The 10437-nt window shown below is 57.9% G+C and overlaps 1 protein-coding gene across 1 annotated transcript; it reads left to right on the plus strand.

Moving 5' to 3' along the window:
* Window positions 1–1738: 1738 nt before the first annotated feature.
* On the plus strand, window positions 1739–6277 carry NKX6-3 (NK6 homeobox 3). Its single transcript, XM_055570150.1, has 3 exons — window positions 1739–2125; window positions 4265–4434; window positions 6038–6277. Exons 1-3 carry the CDS (start codon window positions 1744–1746, stop codon window positions 6275–6277), a joined length of 792 nt encoding a protein of 263 aa, XP_055426125.1. The 5' UTR covers window positions 1739–1743.
* Window positions 6278–10437: the final 4160 nt, after the last annotated feature.

A 10437-nucleotide genomic window follows, 5' to 3' on the forward strand; every position in this document is an offset into this window, starting at 1 on the left:
ACCGTGGGCTAGAAAGAAAGGGCTCTGGGACCGCCAGGCAGAGAAGAGACACAAGTTCATCTGTCTGGCAGCCACTATGTTCCCTGTCATGTTGCATGTCCAAACCAGTGACATGCTGATGGGCATTTAAAAAGAAACTATAGGCGGGGAGAGAGTGGAAGGGAGGTTCAAGAGGGAAGGGACATAGGTATACCTATGACTGATGTTGGCGTTTGGCAAAAACCAGCACAATATTGTCCCTGGAGAAGGAAATGGCAACCCACTCCAGTATTCTTGCCTGGAGAACTCCATGGACAGAGGAGCCTGGTGGGCTCCAGTCCATGGGGTCACAAAGAGTTGGACATGACTAAGCGACTAACGCTGCAGCACAATATTGTAGAGCAATTATCCATCGATTAAAAATAAACAAATTTAGTTATTAAAAAAAGAAAGTAATAAATAAAAATAAACTGCAGGAAACGATGCTGTTTCATGCAGAGATGATTCAAGTTACTTACTGTGTTTTCCTTATTTGTAAAACGAGAGAGCGACCCTGGTGGAGCCTTGTATGTTGTAAAAATTTATTAGGAAAAAAAAAAAAGGCATATGGGTGCCCTGTGATTCAATCTCGTCTCACCCATCAAATATTTACTGAGCACCAACCAAAAGCTGGCACAGGCACCCATCGCTGAATCAATGGCCATCTCAAGCCATCAACCCATCCAACCCAGGTGCCAAGCCAGGCAGAACATGGCAGAAGCACAAATGAGTCCTTGGAGGCGGAAGGGAGGACAGAGGGGATCAGGGAGAGCCAGAGGCGGAGCCAGAGCCTGGGAAGCACCCAGCCAGAACCCTCAGAGGGGTCCCACACCCACCCCTGGCCCAGCCTGCCTGGCAGGCTCCCACCTCAGGCTCTCAGGCCCCAAAGCCCAGCCTCCCCACTTACCCATCCCAGCACGGAGAAGGAGGGGCAAGCCTCCGTGTCCACTCTGTACACTCTCCCAAGAAGCCTGGGCATCTGCTCAGAAAGCGGCCTGGGCACCTCAGGGTAGCATCTCCCGAGACCACAGGGGAGGAGCTGTGCCCTCCAGCTGCCCCAGAGGCAGCCCCCCAGATACCCACTTTTTCCTAGATGCTCACTTGAACCAGGAGTGGGTAGACCTTCTCAGAATGAACAGAGGTTCCTGAGTGCTCACTCTTTCTCTTTCTGTCTCTCTCTCTGTCACATACACACACACACACACACACACACACACACACACTGGTTGATTTTACAGTCAATCTTTCAAAGTGCAATTTGTCTAGGAAAAGCCAATGTGAGGCCCGAGAGGGTTTCCACCAATGGCGAGGCGACTCCGGCAGCTCAGCCAGTCTCGGGTCTGTATTCTAATAGGCCCCATCTTTATCAGGGAAATGTTGCTTCTCTGAACTGAAAACTTCTCATGGAGGGTCCCCAGACTCTGAGGTAGAGAAGGGGCCTGAGCTGAGGCGTGGGGAGCCGCCTCTCCCCAGGCAGGGGGAGACAGCAGGGCCACTGGGGAAGGGGTGGGGGCTGGCACCTGCCTGGGGACACCTGACTTCCCGTGTCTGACGTGGTCGGGGACCCGGACAAGGACTGGGCTGGACACCTCGGGGGGAGGCCGGCCCAGGGCCTGAGCCGATTTGACCCTCGGGAGCTGCCATGGGGTTCTGGGCTGGACCTCAGGGGCTCTAGGAACCCAGATTTGGGGTTCCGGCCTCCCCTTGGCCTGTTGTGGGGGGGCCATGGAGTCCAACCTGCAGGGCCCCTTCCTGCTGAACAACACGCCGCTGGCCCAGTTCTCGGAGATGAAGGCACCTGTGTGCCAGTACTCCATGCAGAACTCCTTCTACAAGCTCAGCCCCCCGGGCTTGGGTCCCCAGCTACCGGCCGGGACCCCCCACGGCATCACGGACATCCTGAGCAGGCCCGTGGCTGCGCCCAACAGCAGCCTCCTGCCCGGCTACCCCCACGTGGCCGGCTTCGGTGGCCTCGGCTCCCAGGGGGTCTACTACGGCCCCCAGGTGGGGAGCTTCTCCAAGGCGGGGAGCGAATACCCTACCCGGACCCGGAACTGCTGGGCGGACGCGGGCCAGGACTGGCGAGGCGGGCGGCAGTGTGGCAGCAGTGAGTATCGGGAGGGGGAGGGGAGCGGACGCTCGTGGGGGGCGCAGGTGGGGGCGGGGGGTTCCCCTGGCAGCCTTTGGACTGCCTGGGGGCAGACCCTGGGTCTGTCCCTCCACCCAGGACGGCGTGGGGTTCTCCCCTCCCCCTCCCGCCCTGGCTTTGCCTAGATGGGCATCTTGACCCCTGTCCCCACCCCTTTTACCAGCCGCCTTCCTGGGGACCCTGGGGTCCAAAGAGGACCACACAGCCCACCCCATCCTTTGTAAGGTCCTGCTCACCTTACTTCTCCTACCCAGAGCCGTGTCACCACTTCACTCCAGTGAAGAGAATTCCCCCCTCATCACCTTCTCAGAGTCCCCCCACGCCCCAGCAGCACTCAGGGACATGAATGTACCCCGACCCCACCTGGGTCCTGCCCCGATCCCGGGGGGCCGGTTCCCTCCTGGGGGTGTGTAGGTTCAGGTCAACAGCAGCAGCCAGGCCGCCCAGCCTCCAGGAGGCGCTGCTGAGCCCCCTCCTGCTGGGCCCTCCTTGTTGGTGGGGGGCCCCTCACCCACCCTTCCCCAGACTGTGGCTTTCAGAGAGTTGGTGCGGGGCCTCAGGCTGACAGTCGGGGCCTCAGGCTGACATTCAGGGCCTGGGGGAGGTGGCGGGTCGTGCAGAGGCAGGGAGACCTCCCCCGGGAGGCACAGGGGGGTGACCGTGGCTGTTGGAACCACCCCCGGGCCGCATTAGGCAGAGGCAGAGGGGGCGTCCACTTCTGTCCCCCTTCGGAGGGCCTGCACTGCAGCGGGGGCTTGGGGCGGCCCAGTAAAGCCTGGAGCACGCCTGCCTCCCACCTGTGTGGCCTGAAACACAATGAGGCCCACAGGGGGCCTATCTTACAGCTGGTTTGGGGGTGCTTTACCCTTCCCTCCATGTCCCCCTTCGCACACACAGCCCCCTCTCTGCACCCTGCCCTTCAACCCCGAATGCACACACACACAGAGCAAAGAATCTGAGAGTCAGGGGCTGGATTCACTCAAGAGGAGGGGACCAAAGGTCTCTCCAGAGGTCTCCTCTCCTGTCTCTGCCTCGGTTTCCTCACCTGTGACCCGAGGATGTGGGATGTGGGGGTCAAACGATGCTGAACGAGGCCCAGCATATGGACCTTCTGCTTCCCAGGGGCTCATCCACAGTCTCCTCCCCTCCCCTCCCCACACCAAGCTCCTGAGAGGCTGCCCTGGATGGGCAGGGGTCACTTCTCCCACCTGCCTCCCACGCTTTTTTGGGTATTTTTAAAAATTTATTTTTAATTGGAGGATAACTGCCTTACAATGTTGTGTTGGTTTCTGCCGTACAACAATGTGAATCAGCCATAAGTATGTATGTGTGTGTGTGTGTGTGTGTGTGTGTGTGTATATATATATATATATATATATATCTCCCCCCTTAAGCCTCCCTCCCACCTCCACACCCCATCCCACCCCTCTAGGTAGTCACGGAGCACCGGGCAGAATGCCCTGTGTCTGAGACAGTATCACTGAAGCATATATATTGTCACACGTTAAACAGAGAGCTGGCGGGAAGCTCTCCAGTCCTGTATGACACAGGACTCAGTTCTTGAGGCCTCGCCTCCAGACTCTCCGGTGGGGTGGAAGCCTCGTGGCTCCCAGGCCTAGGGAGCAGGCAGTCACTTGGAGCTTAAGGCTCTGGTTTTCCCAGAAACCTGGAAAACGGTTTGCTCTTTCAAGAGCAAGAAAGTGGAGGAGTTCCCAGGCCCCCGGGGTCCTGATCGTTGGTAGAGGCATCAAATCTGTTTCTCGGTGACCTGAAGGGACATCCCAGAGACCCAGAGGAGGCTTCTCCTGCCCCTTAGTGGGGCGGCATCACTGAGTAGCAAGGATGTTCCACGGGGAGACACAGTTCTAAGCACCCTCTGGCAGCAGTTAGCTACAGCTTGGGGGCAGGTGCCCTTGCGGTCCCTGCCCACCTAGACAAGGCAGAGGCAGGCTGCTCAGGTGAGAGGGGCTCCAATGACCCCGCAACCTCAGCAGCTTCTATGTAGGGGTGCTCGCCCTGTGGGGCAGGCAGGGCAGGGCTGGGCTGGGACTCCCCCACACTCAACGCAGTAAGGGCACACTTCCTTCCTCCTGCCAGCCCCGGACCCCCTCGGCGACAGCATCCACAAGAAAAAGCACACCCGGCCCACCTTCACGGGCCACCAGATCTTCGCCCTGGAGAAGACCTTTGAGCAGACCAAGTACTTGGCTGGCCCCGAGAGGGCGCGGCTGGCGTACTCGCTGGGGATGACTGAGTCGCAGGTCAAGGTGAGTCCGGGCGGGTGAAGAGGCTGTCTGTGTGGCAGTGAGGAGCCCACCGGGACGGGGCACCACTGCCTGGCGGGGAGGCAGCCCCACGCTCGTGGCAACTGCAGCTCAGTGGGAGGCTGTCCAGGTGTGTGGGCACTGCCTGCCTGCCCAACCCTGGAGACGGCAACAGTGACCATCACCCCAATGGCTGTCGTCCGTGGCACCCTCTTCTGAGAGCCGGATGTGTAACTGCCCATTTAAACCTCACAGCAACTTTGTATGTGTGCGCAGTGCGGGAGGGCAATGGTGGGGTCTTATTACCCAACTTGAAAGTGAAAAGTGAACGTGTTAATGGTTCAGTCAAGTCCAACTCTTTGCAACCCCATGGATTATAACCTCTGTTCATGGGATTCTCCAGGCAAGAATACTGGAGTGGGTTGCCATTCCCTTCTCCAGGGGATCTTTCCAACCCAGGGATCAAACCAAGGTCTCCCGCATTGCGGGCAGATTCTTTTTTTTTTTTTTAATGTATTTATTTTTTAATTGAAGGATACTTGGTTGACAACAGGCAGATTCTTTACTGTCTGAGCCACCCACCGACTCAGCCAAGTTTTTTGCCCAAGGTAACTGGCTAGTAAGTGTTGGGAGTCAAACCTGGATTACAGGGCTCCAACCCCATGCCTTCCCCAGCCCCTGCAGGGCCAAGGCTCGAAACTTCAAGAGCTGATGGCAGCCTCTGGGCCAGATCAGCACTCACTTCAGGCTTGTTCTGTTAGGCAGCCTTGGCCTTGGTTCACCACCAATATAAAATAAATTTAAAGAATTTGAAAGTGAATATAACTCCTCCCCACAACTGCCCATGAACCTCACTGCCCAGGTGGAGGCAAGGCTCAGCGGGGATACCCCTCCCACTGCACACCTCCCACTTGAAAGTGAGCATGCAGGCTTCTGCTTCCTCGGGCTCCTGGGGCAACCCTGGCAACTCTGAGGCTCACTGTGCCCTGAGGGGCTTCGGGTTGGGGCACCATCTCCCACTAGCTCTGAGCTGTGCTGGAACTGCCTGAATCTGTGACAAGGTGATGGGATTGAGTGGAGTGGGAGGTACAGGGGCAGCTGGGGACCCGGTCTGGGCTCTCCCAGGGCCCCCAAACCACCCTCATCCCCCGTCCTCCGTGCCCCCATACCCCCTCCCCCCCGCAGCCTTCTCCGTCCAATACTAACTTGGCTGGAGAGGAAGCGCCCTCTCCATATGGCTCTGTTTCTTTGGGTCCTTTCTGCAGGGTTCTATCCCCAGCAGTAAGCATATGTTAGTTTTATTGTTGGAGAAATTATTCATTAAGTTCAGTGCACGTCTAGTAGGTTAAAAGCCTTTCAGCCCCTTCCACCCCAATACCCAAATGGCAAAGGAGAAGATGTATACCACACGGAAGGATTACAGGGAAGCCGAAAAAGCTGCTGCACTCAGCTTTTATTTTATTGCCCTCCTCCAAAAAAAAAAAAAAAAAAACCAACCTGGTCCATTGCTGAACCTAGTCCAGGATGCAGAGTGCTTGCCGCCGCGGGGAGCCGCCGGCCCCAGAGGGGCGTGCGCGTGCCAACCTCAGAGCCCCTCTCGTCCCAGGTGTGGTTCCAGAACCGGAGGACCAAGTGGCGGAAGAAGAGCGCCCTGGAGCCCTCTTCGTCCACGCCCCGGGCCCCGGGCAGCGCGGGCGCGGGTGGAGAGCGCGCGGCCTCGGAGACCGAGGACGACGAGTACAACAAGCCCCTAGACCCCGACTCGGACGACGAGAAGATTCGGCTGCTGCTGCGCAAGCATCGCGCCGCCTTCTCGGTGCTCGGCCTGGGTGCGCACGGCGTCTGACCTCGCCCGCCCGCCGCCTCCGGGGTCCCCGCGGTCCCCGCGCGGGCTAACGGCGGCTGCGGGGCGGGGGGGCAGGGAGGAGGAGGCGGAGGGGTCGGGGAGGGGAGGAGGAGGAGGGAGAGGAGCTGGAGACGGCGAGGAAGAAGGAGGGGGAGGAAAGGCCAGCCTCCCGGGGGGTGCGTGCTTAGTGAGGGCTGCTCAGTTGCTCGGTCGTGTGCGACTCTTGGCGACCCTATGGACTGTAGCCCTCCAGGCCCCTCTGTCCATGGGGGCTCTCCAGGCACGAATCTGGAATGGGTTGCCCTGCCCTCCTCCAGGTGGGGGGCGCGGGGAGGGAGCCAAGAGGATAGACCCGAGCCTGGCCCCTCTGCCCTCTTGGCCTCTGTGGGCACAGGCCTGGCCTCGCCAGCTCTGCAGACTCTACGAGTACAGGTGGATGAGAATGACCAAGCTCTGCAGCCAGCACACTGGCCGCGGGGTCCCAGACACGCCACCGTGGTAGCTGGGGTGGAGAGGGCGCGCCTTCCCTCCCTGGCTCAGTCAGGGGTCTCCCTCTAGGCTGATTAGACGAGCGGGCAAGTCCAGGGCCTCTCCCCAGACCCTGGCACAAGAAGCATCCCACCTTAGAGGCAACAGCTAAATGCTGAACCCAGGCTGGAGGGCACCCCCCCCCCCCACCAGGGGCGGGGAAATGGGTTCTAGCCAAGAAGGAACACCCCCACACCCCAACTTAAGGATCATACCCCTGGAGGGAGCTGTCCTCCTGCCATCCTTTCTCCACCTTGCCCTCAGAGAGCATTCCCCCCCCCCCACCCCCTACCCAGGACAGGAGGAGATTAGAAGCCCCACTGGCTGGGAAAGAGGAAGGTTGTGGACAGAAGCAGAGAAAACAGGGGAGACGCCTGGCAGCAATGCTGCGTCTCGGAGCCTCCCACCGGGCGGCCCTCGGGGCCAGGGCAAGGACGGGACCCCTGGAGAGAGAGGAGCATCCTTCTTGGGGGGACACTGGGGCCGGAAGGGACCTCAGAACCCCTTCTCCTCCGGTGGGGTACCCCCACAGGAGAGGAGAGGACGGCACCCGGGGCTTGCATGGAACCCACGACCCTCACTTTCCTGGGATGCCCTGCGGCAGGGCCTTGGAACGGGTGCTGCAGAGGGGGGGCGCTGCCCACCAGGTGGGAGGGGCTGGGGCTTTGGGAGGGGGAGGGGTGGCCTTAGAGGCATGCAGCCGCAAAAGGGACCAAGAGTTGGCCCATCTTCCCTGGCTTTTAAAATATAAAAAGTAAAAATAAAAGTCCCAGAACCCTCCCCAAGACTCATGTGTTTCCGTGAAACTGGCTGTGGGGGTCCCAGGTGTGCTGGCTGGGGTGGGGGTGGGGGGTCCCTCCCGATAACAGCATCTCTGCTTACAGAGTCAGGGAACCTGCAGGGCATTGGGCAATCTGAAGTCTAGCTAGTATAGGCCAGACAACATGGTGAGAGAGAAACCCAAGGGCGTTTAGTGGGGTCCCTGACCCCCAAGAGTCCTCCCAGGAGTTCCCCCAGGAATTTCGTCCTGGGGGAACCTATCTGTGGGGAATGAGGTACCTTAAGGAAAAGATCCTAGAGCAGAGAAGAGCAGCACGGACCCCACTGAACACCAACAACTCGTCCCACGTGGAAGGCCCCGACCGTCTCCCATGACCCCACCAGAAACCTGGGATGGGAAAACAGACACCCAGGAAGTCCCCAGACCAAGTCCCGGAAGTGGGCGGGGCCACCTGAGCTGATGCCGCTCACGGCCTCTTGCAAAACCTCCTGCAAAAGCAGAGGTGAGAGGAGACGTGCTTTCAGCACCTTCCAGCTGTAACCACCTGTGCCAACAGCAGCAAGGCCTCCGAGCTATAAGCAGCCTACCCTCCTCTGCTGTCCCAGCAAGTCCTTCTCTGATCCCTCGAGCCCCCAGGGTGGGAGAATCAGGCTGGTAGAGTCAGCCTGGAGCAGGAGGGAGACCCCAGCTCTGGGGCCTCTCAGAAACGGAGGCACCAACCCTTAACTATAACCCTAGCGGACCCAGAGGATGGGGGAAGGTGACGAGAAGATTCGGATGCTTTTGAGGTGTAACTCTCACTCCGCGATGAGGTCATGCTGTCTCTCTCCTTGAAAGGTGGGAAGGAAATAAGCAAACACGCCCTTTGTGTGCTCTTGGCCACAAGCTAACACGGGAGGCTGAGCTGCCGCAGGTGGGGCCACTGGGAGGACTTGAGGACCCTCTGGGCACAGCCACAGAGAAGAAAGCTCTGGAGGCCAGGTAGGGGCCCAGGATTTCCTGAGCACTTTGCAGAGAGTTTGGGAAGAGGAGTCGCCTGAAGGAGACTCGCCACATATGTGTGCAGGCGTGCATGCTAAGTCGATTCAGTTATGTCTGACTCTTTACAACCCTATGGACTGTTAATCGCCAGGCTCCTTAGTCCATGGGATTCTTCGGGCAAGAAAACTGGAGTAGGTTGCCATGCCCTACTCCAGGGGATCTTCCTAACCCAGGGATCAAAACTGTGTCTCCTGTTGAGTCAGTGGGGAAGACCCTCTCAACAGGTGCAAAGTCATGAGGCAGGTATGGAGGAAGCAGTCAGGGACAAGAAAGCAGGCTCTCGCTCTCTTTGTAAGTATATTACCATCCTAACACTCCATTACAGCTGTAATTCTTGCGTGTCTGATTCACGCTGTTTGGTGAAGTTGCTCAGTCATGTCCGACTCTGCAACCCCATGGACGGTAGCCTACCAGGCTCCTCCATCCATGGAATTTTCCAGGCAAGAATACTGGAGTGGGTTGCCATTTCCTTCTCTAGGAGATCTTCCTGACTTAGGGATATGAACCCGGGTCTCCCACATTGTAGGCAGACGCTTTACCCTGTGAGCCACCAGGGAAGTCCACGCTGTTTGGGGTCAGTATTAAATCAAACCCAGGGAAAGCTTTTTTCCGCTGGGGAAACATTTGCTAAACTAAACAAAATCTCCTCCAGTGTCCAAATTCTTGGGGGCCCTGTCACTGGAACCTTAGGACCAAGGAGCCCAGCCTTTCTGGCATCCCCCTACCACACCCCTGCTCCCGAACACAGGTGCCAAGCGACGGAGAAGCACAGCTTGGGCCTCGTCCAGGGACCAGACTCGGAGTCTGAAGGAGGAGAAGGGCCAGGAATGAATGGCCTAGATGGCTGAGGGTAATCTGGGACAAGTTTTGTCCTCTGCAGAGGCATAAGTGTGCACATGTGAGCACATGCGTGTGTGGTGTGTAGCTGGGGGGAAGTCAGGACTGTTTTGCTTCATCCATCATAAAGACATCATAAGCCATAGACTCCCCCTCACTTCCCCTTTTTATTCCTGGTCACAAAGGGCCTTCCTGTATATGCTGAGTCAAAGAAACAACACAACTTTTAGAATATTCATGCTTCTTGCAATTTGACCACATGACAAGCTTTTTGGGGATGAGCAAAGAGAAAGCAATTCAGCCTGGGCTCCCAGGAGTGAGAGCGTCCTGCCCTGCCAGCAGCCCAGGCTAGGCTCCTGCAAGCAGGCAAGACTCTGCCCCATCCACAGCCCTCCTGTCTGTGGCTTCCAGTGCAGAAAGAACCCAGACCTGCCTGTCCCGAGTAGGGCGAGGGTAAAGGTAGGGATGGCAGCATCTTAGCAGGTTCTGAGTGGCCATATCCCAATGGTGACAATCAATGAGAAGACTGGGAACTAAAATCACACCACTGGCAACCCCACTTCCTGCTCCAGACATCAGCCAGCCTGAGTCTTTCCTGAGTGTGGCAGAGGGAACTGCGTTCCATTAGAGCTGGGCTCAAATGCTGGTACCACCACTCTCTGCGTCCTTGGATGAATGACAACCTCTGAGCCTCAGTCTACTCATCCATAAGATGGGACTAATTATACACAGCTTGCAGGGGCTTCAAGATCAGAATGCACAGGCATGCCTGACCTGTACAGACACCCAACAGCATCTGCTATGTTATTTCGAGAGGGATGTGGACCCCGACAGTCCCCAGTTTGCGCTGCCACATCACCAAGTAGTCTCTGGGTCACTGTGACCAAGTTAGACTCTTGAAGTCCAGTGTGTAAAGTGAAACTGACATGGGTATCAGCAAGACCCAGCCGAAGATGCACTGAAATCCCCTACA

The sequence above is a fragment of the Bubalus kerabau genome, chromosome 2 (assembly GCF_029407905.1).
Source record: "Bubalus kerabau isolate K-KA32 ecotype Philippines breed swamp buffalo chromosome 2, PCC_UOA_SB_1v2, whole genome shotgun sequence".
Lineage (NCBI taxonomy): Eukaryota > Metazoa > Chordata > Mammalia > Artiodactyla > Bovidae > Bubalus > Bubalus kerabau.